We start from the raw sequence: 24,233 nt of genomic DNA on the forward strand, positions 1-24,233 counted from the left end.
GATATGTAGAGGGATATGGGCCAAATTCAGGCAAATAAGACTAACTCAGGAAAATATCTTGGTCGGCATGGAAGCTTTGAGCTGAAAAGCTTTTGTCTGTGTTGTATAACAATAACTAGGAAGGGTCGGCACAGTAAAACAACGGTGGACTTGCGGCCTTACAACATCAGAGAGCCGGATTCTATCCTGACTACGGGAGCTGTTTGTATGGAGTTTGTACCATCTAGTTTAGTTTAGTTTAATTTATTGTCACATGCACAGATGTATAGTGAAAAGCTTTTGTCGCGTGCTATCCAGTCAGTGGAAAGACTATACATGATTACAATCAAGCCATCCACAGTGTATGGATACATGATAAAAGGAATAACATTTAGTGCAAGGTAAAGTCCAGTAAAGTCCCTGTGACCGCGTGGGTTTTCTCTGGGTGCTCCGGTTTCCTCTCAAATTCCGAAGACGTGCAGGTTTGTAGGTTAATTTGTCTCCTGTGAAGTGTGTGGGAAAGCACTGGTGTATGGTGCGATTGTTGGTCGGCGCAGACTTCATGGGCCAATGGGCTTGTTTCCACGCTGTATCTCTAAATAAACTAAACTAAACTCTATGACTCCATAACCAGCATCCGAGGTTTGGACGATTTGGACGGTTTAATGATTTGGACGAGGGAATTGAATGCAAGATCTCCAAGTTTGCGGATGACACGAAGCTGGGGAGCACTGTGAGCTGTGAGGAGGATGCTAGGAGGCTGCAAGGTGACTTGGATAGGCTGGGTGAGTGGACAAATGCATGGCAGATGCAGTATAATGTGGATAAATATGAGGTTATCCACAAAAATAGGAAAGTAGACTATTATCTGAATGGTGGCCGATTAGAGAAAGGGGAGATGCAACGAGACCTGGGTGTCATGGTACACCAGTCATTGAAAGTAGGCATGCAGGTGCAGCAAGCAGTGAAGAAAGCGAATGGTATGTTAGCATTCATAGTAAAAGGTTTTGAGTATAGGAGCAGGGAGGTTCTACTGCAGTTGTACAGGGTCTTGGTGAGACCACACCTGGAGTATTGCGTACAGTTTTGGTCTCCAAATCTGAGGAAAGACATTCTTGCCATAGAGGGAGTACAGAGAAGGTTCACCAGACTGATTCCTGGGATGCCAGGACTTTCATATGAAGAAAGACTGGATAGACTCAGCTTGTACTCGCTAGAATTTAGAAGATTGAGGGGGGATCTTATAGAAACTTATAATATTCTTAAGGGGTTGAACAGGCTAGATGCAGGAGATTGTTCCCGATGTTGGGGAAGTCCAGAACATGGGGCCACAGTTTAAGGATAAGGGGGAAATCTTTTAGGACCGAGATGAGAAAAACATTTTTCACACAGAGAGTGGTGAATCTCTGGAATTCTCTGCCACAGAAGGTAGTTGAGGCCAGTTCATTGGCTATATTTAAGAGGGAGTTAGATGTGGCCCTTGTGGCTAAAGGGATCAGGGGGTATGGAGAGAAGGCAGGTACAGGATACTGTTGGATGATCAGCCATGATCATATTGAATGGCGGTGCAGGCTCGAAGGGCCGAATGGCCTACTCCTGCACCTATTTTCTATGTGTCTATGAGGACAAGTGATGAAAATTGGCATGGTGATTTTAAATTCCACGCATCTGCCCAGAAGGAGTTAAAATGAAACACAGAACAATCGTCCGTACCTGTGCAAAGTTCATGAAGAAGAGCTGTTCGTGGTTGAGCTTGATCCCCGGTAGAAGGCCATCTGTTCCGCTTTTCTTCACATATGATTGATAAGCCTGAAGCAAAACAGCCAAAACAGCAGATTATGGATCAGAGCCCGGCAAAAAATGCAGGCAATGTTCGGCTAAGAAAAAAAATCAGTGAGAAAGGTCAAAACATCCATAGTGACTTTCTTTCCAAACCTCCAAGCTGCGGGCTTGTTTTAATTTATTTTCCAGATGTGAAACATCTTGAGGAAGGATTTTGTCTGACCTCCTTTGCTAACTAAATCACGGGGAGATTTGACACTGCTGTTCATTAGTTAGAAAGGGTAAGCCTCAGAGCTCTAATATCCAGCAGTGTGCTTCCTACTAGGGATATGGTGGCATAAGGGTTAGCATTTCGGATCGGCATCCAGACTCTTGGACAATAGATGCGGTGAAGCTGGTTCTAATCCCACCACAGTAGGTGGGGAAATTAAATTCATGATTAAAAATCTGGAATTAAAAATACTGGCGTCACAAATGGAGACATAGAACTCAGAACAGTACAACACAGGAACAGGTCTTACAGCCCACAATGTCTGTGCCGAACATGATGTCGGGTTAAACCAATCTCCTCTGCCTGCACATGATTCATATCCCTCTATTCCCTGCATATCCATGTGCCTATCCAAAAGCCTCTTTTATCGTACCTGCCTCCACCACCATCCCTTTTCAGTGCATTACAGGCACACACCACTCTGTGTAAGAAACCTCTCCTTTAAACTGCCCTTTTCATATAGACCACATACTACAGCACAAGAACAGGCCCTTTGGCCTACATTGTCTGTGCCAAAACTGATACCAAAACCATCACTAAACTACCTACACATAATCCATATCCCTCCATTCTCATGTTGAAATAGCATCTCTTGTATAATGTAATGTGGAAGTATAGTTGTTCTATGGAACACTCCATGGGAGTAGAAGATTGTTCGTCACTTTATTTTCATGTTTCATATATTTTGTGTTTTTTAATACTGTTGCCAAATTAATTTCCCTCCTGGGATAAATAAAGTTCTATCATATCGTACCGTATCATAGTGGACAGTCTGGGAGAGCTTTTACCACGTTATGTAATTGTAAGTTGCTGTTGTTATTGCAGAAGAGTAACCACCTACCTTGTAGGCCTGCCTGATGCCTCCATTATCTGCAATGTTCTCTCCCAGGGTATTAACTCCACTGAGCTGGAATGTGATAAGAAAAGTAAATCAGATATACATCCATAGTGGAATCCGAGGATTGTTCATCTTTTGAGGTTGAGGGTGGCACTGTGGCATAGCGGTAGAGTTGCTGCTTTCCCGCTCCAGAGACCCGGGTTCCATGCTAACTACGAGTGCTGACTGTGTGGAGTTTGCACCATCTCCCTTTGACCTGCGTGGGTTTTCTCCGGGTGCCCTGGTTTCCTCCCACACTTCAAAGACGTCCAGGTTCGTAAGTTAATTGGCTTCGGTAAAATTGTAAAGTGTCCCGAGTGTGAAGCATAGTGGTAGTGTACGGGGTTCACCGGTTGCGTGTTTCCATGCTCTAACTCTAAACTAAACTAATTTGTCCATTGTGAGCGTTTCCTAGCAATATGATTTTGCGTCATATAGACATTCAAAGGTTATGGGAGAAGACAGGAGTGTGGGGCTGAGAGGGAACGATGGGTCAGCCGTGAATGAATGGCGCAGTAGACGATGGGTTGAATGGCCTAATTCTGCTCCTATGACGTATGAACATATGAGATGGGAAGCTGTAATGGATCCGAGAAGATGCTACAAGGACAGAGCCCGACTGTGAAATGTACAGGTAACGAGGGAAGGTGATGTCAAATAGCTACAACTTAACATAGGACTTGGAGCAGTGGAGCACAGGAACAGGCCCTTTGGCCCACAATGTCTGTGCTGAACATAATGCCATTAAACTTACCTCCTCTGCCTGTATGTGATTAATACCCCTCCATCTCCTAAATGTCCATGTGCCTTTCTAAAAGCGTTACAGGGAGGGGAACACAGAGGCGTGGGATGGCCACTGCACCAAGACCATAATCTTAAATTTCCCATTCATATGTTTCAAACACCTCAAGGTCTTACTATCTGCTCACTATCTTTAAATGCACTTCTAAAGTTAACACCTTCAAGGTTTAGGGGTGGCACAGCGAGCAGTGGTGAGGTTGGCACCTTACAGCACCAGAAACCTGGATTTGATCCTGACCTCAGGTGCTGTGTGGAGTTTGCACGTTCTCCCTGTGACCATGTGGGTCTTCTCGGGGTGCTCCAGTTACCTCCCACATCCCAAAGACTTGCAGGTTTGCAGGTTAATTGGCATCTGTAAATTGTCCCTAGTGTGTAGGATAGAACTAGTGTGAATGGGTGATCATTGGGTTGTTGTTGTGGACTGGGCGGGACGAAGGGCCTGTTTCCACACTGTATCTCTAAACAGTGTGGACGCACCCGAAACACACTGTGGCTAAAAGGGGTTCATCCACAGAGTAATACACGGGAAGGTTGGCCTCTTTGGTAACGTACATGTTGTCCACCTGCCAGATCCCACGAGAAGTTCCCATACTTGTGCACCATGCACGTCGAGAGGCGTTTAAAATTTGAAGCAGATTGCGGAGACCACCAGTCCAAGAGGTTGCCATTTTTGTCAAAGTTACGACCTGTATCAAACGTACAGACATTCAGTTAGAGCCTCACAGAGCCTGTAAACTCATCTTCTCTCTGGCTTATTTTATCCAATCTCTTACCGTTGTCGTCGAACCCGTGGGTGATTTCATGGCCGATCACCATACCAATGCCACCAAAGTTCAACGCAGCTGGTTGGCCTTTCCCAAAGAAAGGAGGTTGGAGAATACCAGCCGGGAAAACTGTCACAAGAACAAACCAGATTGTTGAATTAAAAGACGTTTGGACAGGTACAGTTTAGGGGCAGCGCAATGACACAGCGGTAAAGCTGCTTCCTCACAGCACCGGTGACCTGGGTTCAATCCTGACCTCAGGTGCTGTCTGTACGGAGCTTGCACGATCTCCCTGTGACTGTGTGGGTTTTCTCCGGATGCTCCGGTTTCATCCCATATCCCACAAAGACGTGCAATGTTTTTAGGTTTTATTATAGGCATCTATAAATTGCCCCTAGTGTGTAGGATACGGGTGGTTGCTGGTTGGCGTTGACTCAATTGGCCATAGGGCCTATTTCCATGCTGTATCTCTAGACTAAACTAAAGTATGTGGGTAGGGAAGGTTTATTGGGATATGGGCAGGTTGGACGAGCGTAGAAGGTCAGTATGGGCAAGCTGGGCCGAAGGACCTGTATGATGCTATGAATGGAAACTTTCTTGTCCTTATCTTTATAGAACATTAAAAATAAACAGGCCCTTTGGCCCACAATGCATGTACTATATAGGATGCCAAGTGAAACTAATCTCCTCTGCCTCCATGTGATCCCCAATCCCCCATTCCCTGCATATTCCTGTGCCTGTCTAAAACCCCCGTAAAACCAACGATTGCATCTTCCTCCACCACCACTGCTGGCATCACTTTCCCATCCACTCCCTACACACTAGGGGCAATTAGCAGAGGCCAATTAACCTACAAACCAGCACGATTTTGTGATGTGGGAGGAAACCGGAGCACCCGGAGCAAACCCATGGAGAACGTGCAAACTTAACACAGACAACACCAGAGGTCAGGATCGCATCCGGGTCTCTACTGATGTCAGGTAGCGGCTAAGACAAATTAAAAAAAGCGAAAGGGAAGAAGGAAAGAGGAAAAACAAGAAAAAAAGAGTGGGAGCAATTCTCCTGATTCACATTCATTATAAACCTCCACACAGTATGATCACATAAACTGTAATATTGTAGCGATCAAATAATCTGATTTAGTGAAGCTGAGATAGTCCCACTAAATCTTTTACATCAGTCAGAGCATAGAACAGTACAGCACAGGAACGGGCCCTTTGGCCCACAATGTTTGGGCCAAACATGATAAGACATAGGAGCAGAATTAAGCCATTCAGCCCATAAAGTCTACTCTGCTATTCAATCATAGCTGATACCTTTCCCTCAACCTCATTCTCCTTCCCATAACCTTTGTCACCCGTACTAACCAAGAACCTGACAGTCTCTGCTTTAAAAATACCCAATGACTTGGCCTCCACTGCAGTCTGTGGCAATGAATTCCATAGATTCACCACCCTCTGACTAAAGACCCTCTGGTCAGCGTGGTCCTAGTGGGTCAAAATACCTGTTTCTGCATTGTATCTCTAAACTAAACTAAACTAAGCTAAACTGCACACAATACTCCCAAAGCAGCCGAACCAAAGTCCAAGAGAACACTGTCATGAATAACTCTACAATTCCTTCTAGACATATCTCATCCCTTCCAGCTTAGTGAAGTCACAGTAATCAGACAGCTGTATCTGAAATTGAGCTCATGATCATTTCCCGGAATCAAAGGAACCTACACTAGTAAAATTGCCCCATTAGGGAAGATTGAACTGTAATTGAGTTAACATACCCCAGTCACCATCACACCATTGTGCCAAGCTGCTAATGTTATTTTTTCTGTTACATAAAAGATGCTGCCCATTCTAGAGATCTACAAGAATTTGGGCTTTTTTAGTTTAGCTTCGAGATACAGTGCGGAAACAGGCCCACTTCAGCCCACCGAGTCCGCGCCGACCAGCGATCCCCGCACACCAACACTATCCTACACATACTAGGGACAATTTACAATTTTAGCAAGCCAATTACGTCTTTGGAGTGGGGGAGGAAACTGGAGCTCCTGGAGAAATCCCATGCAGGTCATGGGATGAACGTACAAACACCGCACAGACAGAATCCGTGGACAGGATCGAACCAGGGTCTCTGGCGCTGTGAGGTGTCAACTCTACCGCTGGTTTTAGTTTACCTGTAATAATCATCCTTCACTAAGATATATTCCATTTGCAGAATTGTGACTCAATTTTTATATCCAGCTTGGATAACTTTTTGGGAATCAGTAAGACTAGCCACTTTTATAACTGGAAATTAATTTTTAAAAACAGCAGATGTGGAAATCTGAAATAAAAACAGAAAATGCTGGAAATACACAGCAGGACAGGCAGCATCTGTGGAGAGGAAAATGAAGTTAACTTTCTGATTGAGTTCCCAAAGAACATTAATGAACCAGGCAGGGATTTACGAAAATCCAGTTGTTTAATACAGAGTTTAGTTTAGAGATAGAGAGTGGAAACAGGCCTTTTAGCATATCATGTCTACGCCAACCAGCCATTACTAGTGCACTAGTTTTATCCTACACAGTAGGGCCAATTATCCTATAAAACCCGCACGTCTTTGGGATGTGGGTGGAAACTGGAGCACCCAGACGGTCACAGGGAGAATGTGTAAACTACACACAGACAGCACCCGAGGCCAGGATTGGACCCGGGTCTCTTATACTGTGCGGCAGCAACTCTACCGCTGTGCCACCATGGTTTTGGTGGTGGGTGAGTGTGGAACTCCAAAGGTTAGAGTCTAGGCTGCTAACAGCATAGTCACCAGTGGTGGAATGATTACAATGGATTGTACGAAAGATTGGTGCCTTTTTCCACTCTGGTTCTTTAGCAATGACCTTAAAAAGTTAACTACAAAGGGATAGATAATGAGTCATAGAGCGTGGACCACAGGCCCTTCGGCCCAACCTTCCTAACCCTCTAAACCTATCCTATCCAAATGTTTTTTAAATGTTGTGATAGTATCTGCCTCAACTACCTCCTCCAGCAGCTTGTTCCACATATCTACCAGGTATAACTTTTTAATGTAAAAAAGTTGCCCCTCAGGTTCCTATTAGATCTTTCCCCCCTCACGTTAAACCTCTGGTTCTCGATTCCCTTACTCTGGGTAAAAGGCTCTGTGTGTTTACCCAATTTATTCCTCTCATGATTTTTTATGCCTGTATAAGATCACCTCTCATCCTCCTCCGCTCCAAGGAATAAAGTCCTATCCTGCTCAACCTCTCCCTATAGCTCAGGCCCTCGGGTTTTGGCAACATCCTAGTAATTCTTCTCTGCATCCTTTACAGCGTGATAACAGCCGTCTTATAACAGGGTGAGCAAAACTGAACACAATACTTGAAATGTGGTCTCACCAATATTTGGAGCACCATCACAGCATTTATGTTCAGATTTTTTATTTGTGTTTCGGTTTATTATTGCCACGTGTACCAGGATACAGTGAAATGCTATCTAAACAGATTCAGCCATGGCGGTATGGTGGCGCAGCGGTAGAGTTGCTCTCTTCCGGCGCCGAAGACCTGGGTTCGATCCTGACGGGTGCTGTCTGTACGGATTTTGTACATTATCCCTGTGACTGCATGGGTTTTCTCTGGGTGCTCCCGTTTCCTCCCACACTCCAAAACGTACAGGTTTGTAGGTTAATTGGCTTCTGTAAAAATTGTCATATATTTGTACAAACGAATGGATGTGCTGGCTGGAATCATCCCAGTTCCAGGGCATGTATAAAGATCCTCAGGAAAGCCTGTGAGGCTCAATGTTCATCAATTCAATGGAATGCTACTTTATTGTCACATGTACCTGGCACCGCACGTGGCAACAGACGGCCCCAGACTGGGTCCCCCTTCGTTCCCGGCGGCACCCACGCCAGGTAACGATCTTGATGGCGCGGAACCTGTAATCATCTTGACGGTCCGCCTTGCTTTCGGCAGCATGGGACCTGTCGACACCGATGGTTCGGGGTCCACGGTGGGTGAGCCGGGCCTACCGGCAGTCCCTCCGTCCCCGGTCCTTGGCGGTGGAGCCAGGAGATCCTTGGGCCTCTGTCTGCGGTGAGAGAGTCATCTGTCCGCGGCGGTAGAGCCAGGCGATCCCCGGTCTTTGGTGGCATAGCCGGGCGATCCTTGGGCCTCTGTCGGCAGCGAGAGTGTCCTCGGTCTGCGGCGGTGGAGCCGGGCCTGCATGCCGGGACATTCCCGCAGCGCTGCTTGGTGGGTCAGCTGCTTCATCAATGACCATCTACCCACCACAACTTTGTCACTTTACGTTAGACGATGATCGCATTCGTAAGGGCTTTGAAAAGGAACTGGATTGCAAGTCAGATCTACTCGATTTCAACGCCAATGAAGAGGTTAATTTATTCCATATTCTTGAGCTGAAGCAGGGCGGAGAGAATGGGCCCCCTCAAATGATAAAGAAACTCTGCACATTATCAAGGTAAATTGGTTTTAAGCATTCCCAGATGACACAGGGCTGTGCTGACTAGGGGGGCCCCTGGTTTGGATTTAGCCTCTGCTGAATTAGCAAGCAGCAGATGGATCGGAAGGAATGTTTTCCAGAGAATGAAGGACTTGGGTCCACGCCGTACTTTTCACATCGTTCTGAAGTCAAACCAAGCATTTTGCAGCCAATGAATCAATTGTTTTATGACCCTACGGAAAGCAGCAGCCAATTTGTACTCGGCAATTTGTTGAGTTTGTGGAGACTGTTTACAGTCCCTGGTGACTTCTCGGCAAAGAGAAGTCATGAGATGTCCTCAGCTCCCCAGGGTTATGAAGGAGGCTGTCGAGGGGATATGTACTTCTGGTATTTCCCAAATCTGTTTTCTAAAGAGGAACTTTATTGAAAATCTCTTCCCCAATCCAGGTCCACCACCGATTTTCCGGCACCCATTCTGGATTATCTATTTGCCGGACTAACAGAAGTCACGGCCTCCGAGAGGAGTCCAACACTACTGGAACGGTCTGCCTAGGCCGCCAAGGGGTCGACATACTGGCCCGCAGAGTCGGCCTCAGGTGTCGGCTATGGGAACGGATCTGCCGGCTCTGTCCGGGCTGGAGTGCCAGAGCCTCGGCCGCAGGCGGCGAATTCGACCTGACGATCGCCACGGAAGCCCCGATGAGGTCGATATCGGCCGCTTCACATGGCCACCCGGCCTAGGCACCACGTTCCCGGGGGAACTTCTGGGGGGAGGGGGATTTCAAGTGCACTCTTGTAATTTTGTCCAGATTAAAGGTGTCACATCACCTGACCATACATGATTGTATTAAAATAAAGTAATATTTGATTTGACTGGATAGTATGTAAAGAAAACTTTTCAGGGTTCCTCGCTTCTTGCTATTGAGGGAGTGCAGCGTAGGTTCACCAGGTTAATTCCCAGGATGGCGGGACCGACATATGATGTAAGAATGGTTCGACTGGGCTTGTATTCACTGGAATTTAGAAGCATGAGAGGGGATCTTATAGAAACATATAAAATGATTAAGGGATTGGACAGGGTAGATGCAAGAAACATGTTCCCCATGTTGGTGGAGTCCAGAAGCAGGGGTCACAGTTTAAGAATAAGGGGTAGGCCATTTCGGACTGAGATGGGGGAAAAAACATTTCCACCCAGAGAGTTGTGAATCTGGGGAATTCTTTGCCATAGAAGGCAGTGGAGGCCTATTCACTGGATGTTTTCAAGTGAGAGTTAGATTCAGCTCTTTGGGCTAAAGGAATCAAGGGATATGGGGCGAAAGCAGAAACGGGGTTCTGATTGTGGATGATCAGCCGTGATCATATTGAATGGCGGCGCTGGCTCGAAGGGCCAAATGGCCTACTCTTGCAGCTATTGTCTATGTTTCTATGTTACAAGTGACCATAATAAACCTAAAAATTACCTACAAACAACTAGAGAGCAGTCCTGAACTATCTACCTCATTAGAAACCCTTGGACTATCTTTGACCGGACTTTACTGGCTTTTTCTTGTACCAGTTATTCTCTTTATCATGTATCTGTACACAATGGCTCGATTGTATTCATGTATTGTCTTTCCGCTGACTGGCTAGCACGCAACAAAAGCTTTTCACTGTAGCTCAGTACACGTGACAATAAACAAAGATGTTCTCTACAGTCATGTTCTCAATCCAATACCAATGGGCCATCTAATGGGCGAGATGTTAAGTTGAGGTCACCCTGCCCTCTTATTTTAATAGCCTGGCTTTCAGAAGCACTTGGAAGGACTGCAAACAGGCTGACAATGAGGCAATGGTACAACATCAAGATGGGTTCCAAGTCGGCTATGTTCCATTTCAGTGCCGCTGAAGAGGTTAATTGCTTCCATATTCTTGAGCTGAAGCAGAGTCCAATGAATCTAGCCCCTCCAATGATAAAGAAACTCTGTACAGAGACCATTCCCTCTGTAAGTTTTCGTCCCTTCCCACCCAAACCATCCCCTCCCCGGGTATTTTCTCCTGCAACCCCAGGAAATGCTACACTTGTCTCTTTACCTCCCCCCTCGACTCCATCCAAGGACCCAAGCAGTCTTTCCAGGTGAGGCAGAGGTTCACCTGCGCCTCCTCCAACCTCATCTACTGTTCTAGGTGTCAACTTCTCTACATCGGCGAGACCTAGTGCAGGCTTGGCGATCGCTTCGCCCAACACCTCCGCACAGTTCGCATTAACCAACCTGGTCTCCCGGTGGCTCAGCACTTCAACTCCCCCTCCCATTCCAAATCTGACCTTTCTGTCCTGGGCCTCCTCCATTGTCAGAGTGAGGCCCAGCGCAAATTGGAGGAACAGCACATATTTCGCTTGGGTACTTTACACCCCAGCGGTATGAACATTGACTTCTCTAATTTCAGATGGTCCTTGCTTTCTCCCTCCTTCCCCTCCCCCTTCCCAGCTCTCCCACAAGTCTATTGTCTCCGCCTCTTCCTTTCTTTTCCTCCGCCCCCCCCCCCCCCCCCCCCCCCCCCCCGCCCGACATCAGTCTGAAGAAGGATCTTGACCCGGAACGTCACCTATTTCTTCTCTCCATAGATGCTGCCACATCTGCTGCATTCCTCCAGTACTTTTGTCTACCTGCACATTATCAAGGTAAATTGGGTTCAAACACTCCCAGATGGCACAGGGCAGAGCTGACTGGGAGGTTTGGATTTAGCCTCTGCTGAATTAACAAGCAGCAGATGGATCGGAAGATAAGAAGGAATTGCTTTCATGGAATGCTTTTCATGTCGGTCTGGAGTCATTCCAAACACATTGCAGCCATTTTCCTTATGATTGTACAGGTCCACCACCGATTTTCCGGCACCCTTGCCGGATTATCCGTTCAACCACTGATCGGAAATCCGGCTGCGGAAGTCCCGATGAGTTCAGATTGGCCACCTCATAAGTTCATAAATTCAAGGAGTAGAATAAAGAGCCTGTCCCACTTGGGCGTCATTTGCGCGTCATTTACGTGACATCATTTACGCGCCACGACGCACGATGCGCTCGTCGTGACGCGCACATGATGCGCGCATAGTGCACATTACGCGCACATGGTGCGTGGTGACGTAGGCAGTGATGCGCGGTTGCGCACGGCGCCCCAGGATTTTAGGATGTACAAAATCTTTGCGCGCCATCTGCATGATGTGCAAATGACGCCAAGTGGGACAGGCCCTTTGGGCCATTCAGTTCATCAAATCTACTCCGCCAGTGAATGTTGATTTAACAACTCAACGCGTCTACTTCCTTCGAAGATTGAGGAGATTCGGCATGTCAACGAATACTCGTTTGAACCTCTACAGGGAAGTATGGCAGAGACCATATTGACGGGTTGCATCACGGTTTGGTTCGGCAGCTCGAACGTTCAGGAACGAAGGAGATTTCAAAAAGTGGTGAACACTATCTGGTCCATCACGGGTACTGACCTCCCCACCATCGAAGATATTTACAGGAGGCGTTGACTCAAAAAGGTAGCCAGCATCAAAAAAGACCCACACCACCATGGCCACACTCTCATTTCTCTCCTGCCATCTGGAAGAAGCTACAGGAGCCTGAAAACTGCTTTGTCCAAGTTCAGCAACAACTTCTTCCCAACAACCATCAGGTTTTTTTAACAATACAAACTCCAACTAAACGCTGAACTGTACATTGCCCGGGTTGCATGAGGCTGGGACTTTGGGCTTTGTATTTTTTTGCACTATATTGGATTTTTTATATATTGAACTTATTTTATGTTTTTTTATTATATTATCTATTGCGTACTATGTTTACACACGTACTGTGCTGCTGCAAGTAAGAATTTAATTGTTCTGCTTGGGTACCAATGACAATAAAACACTCTTACAGGAGTTTGTGGGATCGTGCTGTGTAGACCCTTCCTACCACAACAGTGGCTGCACTTTATTACTAAAGCCCTCATTAGCTGCAAAGCGGTATGGGATGTTATGAGGTCACAAATGGCCACAGATTTCCTTTGATGCATACTACTTTGAGTCATGACTTATTTCCACTGATTAAGTTAAGATCTTAAGGATGTACAAAGCAGAAACAGGTGTAAGGTAAATGCCTCTGAGCACTTCTGTTATTCATTAAGTTCTTGGTTGAATTTTTACTTTGACTTCCCTTCCCTTCAATTTAGTTTAGTTTAGTCCATAAGTTCATGATAGGAACAAAATTAGGCCATTCGACCCATCAAGTCTACTGCGCCATTCAATCTTGACTGACCTATCTGATCTATGTACCACAACTCAATGACTCAATGATGACTATCATTACATTGCCATTTCCATTTGAAATGACATTTAAAACATTGTGATCCAGGTTAACACATTGCAGGGATATTACCTGTATTTGCTTTTGGTCACATTAATCTCTCCAGCTGTATTTAGGTTGTGCTAATTCCTTTTAGCACCTTATTTCCCCAGATATGGGGCTCTCCAGTTTTTTCAGGAGGCTTCTTGTGTCTTCAATATATTGAGTAAATTCTCTTCTATTTCCGACTTCCCCAGTCACATCTACAGAAGCTTTCACAGATTGCTTTTATTTTTCCTTCTACATTACTTACATATTCTGTTTTCCCCATCCTTAGGAATTTTTTGGTTCTCCATTGTTAAATTCAGATATTTTCTCAACCCTCGGGGCAAATTTATTTTTGGCAACACTTTTTCTTTGATCTAACCCCACCTTCAACTTGCCATGTTAAACTCGGTTGGCCCACATCTGTTGTTTATCTTTAGCACTTTAAAGGGATATATATTTGAAAAATATGCATTAATTTTTTAACTTTGCGAGTCGCTCTTAAATCTCTAAAAATAATTTCCCAATCTAACACAAACAACTCATTCCTCATGCAACTTCATTTGGGAATCTTGGTTTAATTCAAATAAACCAATGCTAATTTGATCAACCTTCATTAAAACCAGCCAACAACCACAAGTATCCAATCTTTTCCAGATTTTGTATTGGTAACATTCTTGTTTACCAGATCACTGTTGAATTCTATGACTACAATAAGTCAATCAAACTCTGGAGAATAAAATAATCAATTGGGAAACGTTCAGGTTAAAGGGGAACAATAATAAGATCATAAGATCAAAAGATCATAAGAGGTAGAATTAGGCCCATCAAGTCCACTCCACCATTCAATCATGGCTGATCTATCTCTCTCTCCTAACCCCATTCTTCTGCCTTCTCCCCATAACCTCTGACACCCGTACTAATCAAGAATCTATCTATCTTTGCCTTAAATATATCCACTGACTTTTCCTCCAAAGCCTTCTGTGGCAAAGAATTCCACAGATTCACCACCATCTGACTAAAGAAATTCCTCCTCATCTCCTTCCTAAAAAAACGTCCTTTAATTCTGAGGCTATGACCTCTCGTCCTAGACTCTCCCACTAATGGAAACATCCTCTCCACATCCACTCTATCCGAGCCTTTCACTATTCTGTATGTTTCAATGACATCCACCCTCATTCTTCTAAACCCCAGTGAATATAGGCCCAGTGCCGTCAAACATCATCATATGTTAACCTACTCATTCCTGTAAATTGCTTCAATCAAGAGTTGAGCCTTATCTCGACCTTCGAACTATCTTTAATCTATAATTGGACTTTACTGGCCTTTATCTTGCACTAAATGGCTTGATCGTAATCTAGTCTTTTTGCTGTCTGGATAGCATGCGACAATAAAGCTATTCACTGTACCTCGATACGCCTCACAATAATAAACTGAACTGAAAATCTGCTCCTTGATTTTATGAGAGGCGCGAGCTCTAAAAATAATGATTGGGTAATATATTCTTTAGACTTTACTTTAGACTTTTGATATATAGCGTGGAAAAAGGCCCTTCGGCCCATTAACCGGTGATCACCCCATACATTAACACTATCCAACGCACTAGGGACAATTTACAATTTTTTACCAAAGCCAATTAACCTACAAACCTGTACATCTTTGGAGTGTGGGAGGAATCCGGAGCACCCAGAGAAAACCCACGCGGTCACAGGGAGAACATGCAAAATTCGTACAGACAGCACCCGTAGTCAGGATCGAACCCGTGTCTCTGGCACTGTCAGACGTCTACTCTACCACTGTGCTGCCCCTCAATGCAGTAACTTGTGAGATTTGTTATATGAAATTCCTGAAGAACTCGGACAGTTCAGTGTGTCTCCATTGCTGAATGGTCTTTTGAATTTGTGAAGGAAACCCCTCGATATTTTTGTTATGTGGAATCCATAACAAAGCAAGTGGCTGTTTAGTTTAGTTTATTATTGTCACATTTACTGAGGTACAGTGGAAAGCTTATTTGTTGCGTGCTATCCAGTCAGCGGAACGACTGTACATGATTACAATTGAGCCGTCCACAGTGTACAGTGACAGGATAAGTGACAGTGACAGTGACAGGATGTTCCCGATGTTGGGGGAGTCCAGAACCAGGGGCCACAGTTTAAGAATAAGGAGTAAGCCATTTAGAACGGAGACAAGAAAACACTTTTTCTCACAGAGAGTGGTGAGTCTGTGGAATTCTCCGCCTCAGAGGGCAGTGGAGGCAGGTTCTCTGGATGCTTTCAAGAGAGAGCTAGATAGGGCTCTTAAAAATAGCAGAGTCAGGGGATATGGGGGGAAGGCAGGAACCGGGTACTGATTGGGGATGATCAGCCATGATCATATTGAATGGCGGTGCTGGCTCGAAGGGCCAAATGGCCTAGTGCTGCACCTATTGTCTATGCCTATTGATAAGGAGAATAACATTTAGTGCAGGATAAAGTTCAGTAAAGTCTGATTAAATTTAGTCTGACGGTCTCCCAAGAGGCAGATGGTAGATTTAAGTTGCACTTGTAAGCACCACTGGACTGCATAACCCAAATAGAAAGTAATATAACATTAGTTATTAAAACAGGAATGATTAATGAAGAAAAAAAGACACAAAGTGCTGGAGTAACTCAATGAGTCAGCAGCATCTCTGCAGGACATGGATTGGCGTAGAATGCATTTAGTTGGGATACATCACAGCATGGTTTGGGAACAGCTTCATCCACGACCGCAAGAAATTGCAGAGAATTCTTTACGCAGCCCAGACCATCACACAAACCAACCTCCTTTCCATCGACTCCATCTGCACTTCACACTGCCTCGGCAAGGCCACCAGCATAATCAAGGACCAGTCTCACCCTGGTCATTCCCTCTTCTCCCTTCTCCTATCAGGCAAATCATTATTTTAGATACAAAGACAGATTCATACCTCGCCCTTCAGGCAAGAGCTACAGAAGAGTGAAAACACACACCTCCAGATTCAGAGACAGTATCTTCCCAGATGTCATCAGGCAACTGAACCATCCTATCTCCATCTAGAGAGCGGTCCTGAGCTACCATCTACCTCAATGGAGACCCTCGGACTGTCTTTAATCGGACATTACTGGACTTTATGCTGCACTAAAAATTATTCCCTTTATCCTGTATCTGTACACTGTGGACGGCTTAATTGTAATCATGTGTCATCTTTCCACTGACTGGATGGCATGCAACAAAAAACGTTTCACTGTTCCTTGGTACACGTAACAATGTAATAAACTCAACTAAACGTTTCGGCTGGGGATCCTTCTTCAGACATCTCTATTGATAGCAGGGCCCTGACCCGAAACGTCGCCTTCCACATCCTGCTGCCTGACCCGCTGAGCTACTGCAGCCCATTGTGTCTTGTCTTAGTAAACCAATATCTGCACTTCCTTGTGTCTATATTGAATGAAGAGTTTTACCGATCTGATTAGTGCTTGCAGAATAGAAGGCGTTTACCACAGCAGCTCCCGATATCCACCTGTAAAACAAACCAGGGTAAAAATTACTCTGATTCTACCCCCATTAACCTTGGTTTCCGTGGTGACCTGTCACCTTGCAATCACTTCCACAGAGCTTGGAGGAGGGAGTTCATGCTTCATATTGGACTTTGTCTCTGGAACTGATGCGCTACAATGCTGAGAACTATATCCTGCACTCTGTATCTTCCCCTTCACTCTACCTGTTGATTGTATTTCAAGTAACTCCTAATTTCAAGTAACTCCTGCATTCCTTCCCCACCCCTCTCGCTCTCTCTCTCCCTCCATCCCCAACCCTAGTCACCCTACCATTCCTGCATTCCCACCCCTCCATCTCTCCATCCCTCCCCCACCCTAGTCAATCCTACTGTTTGTATCCTTGTATTCCCCTTGTTATCACACCTTCCCAGGCAACAATGGGCCATTATGCACTACACCATTTCTGAGGTCATCTGTTGCCGCCCCTCATTTGTTCGAGCCTTTTCTCGCCTCCAGTTTATTAGTTTATCCCCCCCCCTTTCCCTCCCCCCACCTCTACTTTCAATCTGGAGAAGGGTTCTGACCCGAAACATCGCCTATTCTTTATCGCCAGAGATGCTGCCTGACCCGCTGAGTTACTTCAGAACTTTGTGTCTATCTTCAAAAGATACACTGTGTTCATTGTTCACTGAGCAGTTCCTTCGTACACATTGATTGTATTCATGTATGGTATTATCTGATCTGATTGGATATCATGCAAAACAAAGCTTTTCACTGAAGCTCGGTACATCTGACAATAATACACTTAAACCTAACTAGTTGGTGATGCAAGGAATTGCCATTACTAGTTTACAAAATAGGCACAAAGTATTTCCAAAATAGCATGTATTTACCTCATTAAATAGGTTTGCGTCTCTTTTAGAAACATCCTACCAATCAGGTATTGGAGGTGCAAAGGGAGTTGGGAGTGCTGTTGCAGGATTTCCTTTGCACTTTATACTTTAGAGATTCAGCGCAGGAACAGGCCCTTCAGCTCACCGGATCCGCGCCAACCAGCGATCCCCGTGCACTCGCACCATCCTACACACTAGTGACAATTTTTTTAACAATTTTTACTAAATTTTCTATTTACTGCTTCTATTTTGCGTTGTTGAGGATCTCTTGAACCATCACGTTAAAAGCCCTTGAAATTTAGACATTAAACTTTAGAGATACAGCGTAGAAACCGGCCCTTTGGCCCACATGACCAGCAATCACCCCGTACATTAGCACTATCCTACCCACTATGGACAATTTACAATTTACAGAAGCCAATTAACCAACAAACCTGCACATTTTTGGAATGTGGGAGGAAAGCGGAGCACCCAGAGAAAGCCCACTCGGTCCCGGGGAGAACATACACACTCCGTACTGACAGCACCCATAGTCAGGATCGAACCCGGGTCTCTGATGCTATACGGTAGCAACACTACCACTGCGCCACTGTACCATCCAAAAGGTAAATTTGTAAATTAAATTGGTGGTAAGGAAGGCAAATGCAATGTCAGCATTTAGCAGAGTGAGCACATGCTCCACATAGACGGCACATGTGGCCAGGATGGAACAGAGTCTCTGGCGTTGTGAGACAACAGCTCTGCATTGGAGAAATGAATAAAGGAACACTTACACTTCTTTGTCAACTTTTTCTCTGAGTTTTTTCAGATTCTTTTTCTGTCCCAGCTGCATATTTTGAAGAATGTTCATGAAGTATTCGTCAACGATGAAATGCAACTAAAGGAAAAAGAAAGTACATTGTGAATAATAGCCTACGTTATCCTGACCTCGGGTGCTGTCTTTGTGGTGTTTGCATGTTCTCCATGTGACCGCGTGGGTTTCCTTCGGGTGCTCCGCTTTCCTCCCACATCCCAAAGACATGTGCGTTTGTAGGTTAATTGCCACTCTGTAAATTCCCCCTAATGTGTACAGAGTGGTTGGGGAGGTGAGATAACTTTGAGACTAGGAACCGCAATTGCTGGTTTACTAAAATGGACACAAATTCTGAAGAAGGGTCCCTCGACCCGCCATCGATCCATGCCCTTCAAAGAGGCTGTCTGACCCGCTGAGTTACTCATTGTTTGGGATAACATAGATAGAGTGCGAATGGGTGATCAATGGTCAGCCTGGACTCTGTGGGCCGAAGGGCCTTTTTCCATTCTGTATCTTTCAATACAACCAAGCGGGAATTGGTCTCAATTTTCTATCCACCGTCTCAATTTCCCCCAAGGCCACATATTCATGAAGAAAGCACATTGCTCACAAAAGGTGCCGTGTCACCCACCCGCAATGTTCATCAGTCAGCAGGACCTCGCCCGAAGACTCCTCAGTCAACGGGACATCACCCAAAAGGCTCGGTGGTCGACGGGGCCCACCCGAAGGCTCATTGGATGGTGTAACTGGGAGGGAGCTGAAGACGTCGGGCGCGAGGAGCAAGGTGAACTGGGGTAACATGGGCGGCTGCAGGAGGTGCCCCCAGAACATAAATATGGCCGAGCGAGGAGAGAGACTTCGGAGTTCGGGAAAGGCTCCAGTACTTCGAGCGTGCGGGCTGACCAGACTTTGGACTTTGAATAATGGTGCCCAAAAAGGGCAGCGCTTGCATGTGTAATATGCGAAAAGAATTTCATTGTGCAATTGCACATGCGACCAATAAAGTACTATTGAACTATTGAAAATTGTAACCCATTTATCAGTAACTACCGTTGTCTATCCAATCTTTCATGTTCCAACTGATGAACATTTGGAAGGGGGAGAGAAGGGGGAGAGAAGGGGGAGAGAAGGGGGAGAGAAGGGGGAGAGAAGGGGGAGAGAAGGGGGAGAGAAGGGGGAGAGAAGGGGGAGAGAAGGAGAGAAGGGGGAAGAGAGGGGGAAGAGAAGGGGGAGAGAAGGAGTGGAGACACTTTTAAGATGTATAATGAAGTTTAGCGGGCATTTAACCTACCGGTAGGTCTTCCTTGGTCCTGAAAACCCCAATGAGCCAAACAAAATGCCCGGTCAGTGAAGGAGATTGCCTACGGCTGCCCTCGAGTGCCTGTAACCAATAGCGACCCCACTCCACTGCACTACGAGTTCAAAAGAACCATGCCGACCAAATTTTACTTGCGGAAAATATTTAAATATCCTGAAAAACTTTCCGCAACCTAGCTGAGGCCGCGAGTAGGCGGGAACTTCCCTCGAGCATGAAGGAGAGTTCCAGCGACCTCATAGGACCTCCTAGGACCTCGTGTCGACCATGCTGCGAGTTTGAGTCGAAGGCAAACTCTTCTAAACTCACAGATTAGGTCGCCCATGTGGGACAGCCCCTTAAGGCAAAGCGTACTTATTGCCCGAGTCGTTTGCAAGGTTTGATGAAAAGCCCAAGGCAAGATAAGTCTGATGAAAAGCCCATTGACTCCTTGGATCTCATAACTCTGGAAGGCTAATTGGCACAATACCATTATAACGTCAACACCAATATTTTAGCAGAGTGTTTTTGTGACTTCAGCCACGCTTCCCATCAGTCTGTTTGAGTTGTGGTTATGTTTTGTGTTCAAAAATAGTGCTGGCATTTGCTCCAAGTAAGCCCTTTGTCACCCAGTAAGAAAGATCCCTTGTTCCAAAAAACAGAACATGACTGTCTGGTGCTGTGAGGTTTGTGCCCTCCAAATTCCCCTGGTTTAGCCAGCCAGGAGAATTTTGAGGTGCTTTATTAAATATAAATCCAGAAACGATGGAGTGTGTGTTTGGGAAGAAATAGAGGGGGAAGCCGAAGGGTTGGTTGTGTTGATGAGAACAGGGCGATGTCAAAGTGGGAGACAGATTGGTAGCTGGGTCCCTGTAATTCTGAATATTTAATATGTAATCGTTAAACAAAGTTTGTATTGATTTGGACTATGATATGCCTCTAATAAAATTTAAAATTTATAAAAGAATCAAAGAATTATAGGGCACAGAAATAGGCCATTCGGCCCACCTTGACCATCCCAACCAAGTTGGCCCATCCTATCCAAATATCTGTCCAGAAGTGGGGGGGGGGGGAAAAAAAGAAGAGAAATTGTATTGTCCGACTGTGATGCCTGCCGTTGCGATTTGGTACAAGGGAAGTTAAACCCAGGATCTCACCTGTAAAAAACATATCAGGTCATTGCTGCTGTAATGCCTACTTGTTGCTGCATCTGCTTATGTCCTGTTTGTTTCATAGGGTGCAGAAGAGGTTTATCAGAATGCCGCCTGGACTAGAGGGTGTGAGCTACAAGGAGAGGTTAGACAGACTTGAATCATTTCCTCTGGAGCGTCGGAGGCTGATGGGAAACATGATAGAAGCATGTCGAAAGCAGATAGGATAGAGTCATTTTCCAAAAGTGGAAATGTCAAAGTCTAGGACAATGCCTTTAAGTGAATGGGGCAAAGTTTAAAGGAGATCTATGGAGCATAATTTTTGCAGGAGGTGGTACTTGCCTGGAACTAGGTGCCAGGTGTGGTGGTGGAGGTAGACAGAACAGCGGCATTTAAAAGGCTTTTAGATAGGCACACGGATATGCAGGGATTGGAGGGAGATGGAATACGTGGAGGCAGAGGAGACTGGTTTTCTTGGCATTATGCTCAATACATACATTGTGGGCTGTTGGACCTGTTCTTGTGCAGTATTATCCAAGTTCTATGTTCTCTGTCTGCTGGAGAGACTCAAAATGTTGCAGAATCGTTGACCATAGAAACAGGCCTCTCATCCCTCCATGTCCATGCAATACTAACCGATCTCCACAGATGCTGACTTCCCTCATGAGGACCTCCCGTGTATATCCAACGGGATATATTTTATCCAATTTATAGTCAATAACACTAAGCGATGAGATGGGAACTCTGAACTTGTTGCCAAAATAATTTTTCTTTAAAAAAAATCAACCAGTTACTTACTTCTTTGTATTCTTCATCCAGTTTGGCATTGTCCTTAATGTTTGGAGGGTAACCAATTCTCTGCTTGATGGCCTTAGCCTAGTAACATAGAGAACATAGAGATTGGTGGTTAACAATATATAACTCTTTTTATTTTTTTAATTTTTTTTTATTTTTAATTTTTTTTTATTTATTAGAAGTAAATACAATACGGTGGTACCTTTTTTCCAGGTTCCCAAAATTATGTTAACATATTACATTCTCTGTACAACTTCCTTTTTTTTTTTTTTTAAAGAGAAAAGTAAGAAGAGAAAAAGAAAAAGAGGTAGTAAAGAGTGGATAGACTAGTGTGCGTGTGTAAGAAGCAGAAAAAGGAAATAGTGAAGAAAAGAAATAAGTGAGGAAGGAAAGCAGGAGGGAGTTTATCCAATCGCCACAAGTAGATGATTTTTTATATTCTAGGTCGTCTTTCACCCATACCTGAAACTTTTAATTTTTACGATACTGTTGCACCACATGATTCCAAGAAATCAATAAATGGAGACCAACTCATTAATAATTGGTCTTGTACAATACAATACAATACAATACAATTTATTTGTCACTTGAACCTCATAGAGGCTCAAATGAAATGTTGTTTCTACAGTCATACACACATGAAAAAAAGACCCAAGACACAACACAATTTACACAGACATCCATTACAGCGCATTTCCTCCTTGCTGTGATGGAAGGCAAAAAAACTTATCTCTCCCCTGTTTGTCTATTAGGAGGAGTCTCATTTCTTCCAAATGTGCTGTGTCCAATATATAACTCGTTATTGAAGGACAGTAAACCCTCGTTTTAACCGCATACCATACCCTACTTTAAACTTGTACCATTTCTAACTTTTCCCTGTTCTGAAGAAAGGTAATCGATCCAAAATATTTTCTCCACTGCGGCTGCTAAGATGTATCTAGTGATTTCTGTTTTTATTTCACATTATTAGCATTTGCCCTGGGTCCTGAACTCTATGATCACAACCTTTGTGGCAAGTTGCCATCTACCCTGACGCGTTATGTCATGAGTTGATTGTAGACGATGAATTAAAAGTTTTGTGTTCAACCTCACTGAATCGTAAGCATGAACCAAACCCAAGGAATGTAACACAGTTAACTATTTCTCCGCTGGGACAAATTTTGCTCCAAGATATATTTACTGAAGGCAAATGAGTTTGGGGGAAAGATATCAGACAGTTAAATATTTAGAAAAGGCACAAGACTGGAAAATGTTAAGATATGTTCAAGGAGTGCCAGGAATGTGTGGGGGATTGTAAACATTTTGATTGTATCATTGGAAACTAAATGGAGAATTATGTAGCAGTGCTCAGATCATTCTTGGCAATCTCAGAGAAGGGGACTTGGTGCGTGAAGATTAAAATAAACTATTGGACTACAGTAAACCTTGCAGTTTACGATTGTAGTGGGGGGGGGGAGGGGAGGGGAGGGGAGGGGAGGGGAGGGGAGGGGAGGGGAGGGGAGGGGAGGGGAGCGGGGGGGGGGGGGGGGGGGGGAGAAAGGTAGAAGAAAGGTGGGGGCAGGACAAAGCCTGGCAAGTGATAAATGGATTCAGTTGAGGGGGGTTGATTGTCAGATGGGTGGACAAAGGCCAGAGATGAAAAACAGACAAAAGGCTGTGAGATATGGAGTCAAGAGGTGTGAACTGTGAGGCCGGAGCAGTGGATGAGAAAGTGGGATAACATAGAACTAGTGTGATCGATGGTTGGTGTGCACCCGGTGGGTCGAAGGGCCTGTGTAGTGCGTATCCCCATCCTACCAACGCATAAGGAAAAATTCCCTTTGAAAGTCTACACGGACCGACAACTCGTACTTTTGCTTCCGCCTTTGTTTTCGTCTCCTGATCCATCCAACTGAGATCGTGTAGGTTCTGGATGAAAATCAGACGGATCTGCTCAATTAGTTCTTCAACCTGTGGGGGGAGGAAGACAAGATAGAAGTTAAAATGAGTTATCATTCCACCTTCAAGAATTGCTAATAGTATTGCTGTTGTTTTATTAATGGCATGTCGGCAGGGGAAGATTGGGCCAAAGGGCCTGTTTCCACACTGCATGACTCCATGACATATACAGAGGTACAATGAAAAACTTTGTTTGCGAGCTACCAAGTTACATCATACTACACATGAGTTCAATCGAGCCACACACACGTATAAAAAGTGCTGGAGTAACTCAGCGGATCAGGCAGCATCTCTGGAGAAGATGGATAGGTGACATTTTGGGTTGGGGCCCTTCTTCAGACACAGATTCAGACTTCTGAAGATGGGTCCCACAGCAAAATGTCACCTATCCATCTAATAACAAGGAACTACAAACACTGGTTTATACCGAAGAAAGACAGAGAAAAAACCCACGTGGTCACAGGGAGAACGTACAAACTTTGTCCAGCCAGCACCCGTAGTCAGGATCGAACCCGGGTCTCTGGCGGGTTCATTTGTTCAATTGTGGATGCAGCCCAGTACATCACGCAAACCAACTTCCCTTCCACTCAACATCTATGGAT

General features: G+C 45.0%; 1 protein-coding gene across 3 annotated transcripts in view; it reads right to left on the minus strand.

The window, feature by feature from the left end:
- mme (membrane metalloendopeptidase) overlaps positions 1–24,233 on the minus strand; it is a 105,992-nt gene that overhangs the window by 6,806 nt on the left and 74,953 nt on the right. For all 3 annotated transcript variants that reach the window (XM_033031797.1, XM_033031798.1, XM_033031796.1), the window contains exons 14-21: positions 23,545–23,643; positions 21,697–21,774; positions 18,434–18,537; positions 16,732–16,790; positions 4,484–4,603; positions 4,263–4,396; positions 2,874–2,939; positions 1,693–1,788 (exon numbers count right to left, since the gene is read on the minus strand). In XM_033031797.1, coding sequence (XP_032887688.1) covers positions 1,693–1,788; positions 2,874–2,939; positions 4,263–4,396; positions 4,484–4,603; positions 16,732–16,790; positions 18,434–18,537; positions 21,697–21,774; positions 23,545–23,643 — 756 coding nt within the window. The remainder of the gene's footprint in view (positions 1–1,692; positions 1,789–2,873; positions 2,940–4,262; positions 4,397–4,483; positions 4,604–16,731; positions 16,791–18,433; positions 18,538–21,696; positions 21,775–23,544; positions 23,644–24,233) is intronic.

The sequence above is a fragment of the Amblyraja radiata genome, chromosome 13, assembly GCF_010909765.2.
Source record: "Amblyraja radiata isolate CabotCenter1 chromosome 13, sAmbRad1.1.pri, whole genome shotgun sequence".
Classification (NCBI taxonomy): Eukaryota; Metazoa; Chordata; class Chondrichthyes; order Rajiformes; family Rajidae; genus Amblyraja; species Amblyraja radiata.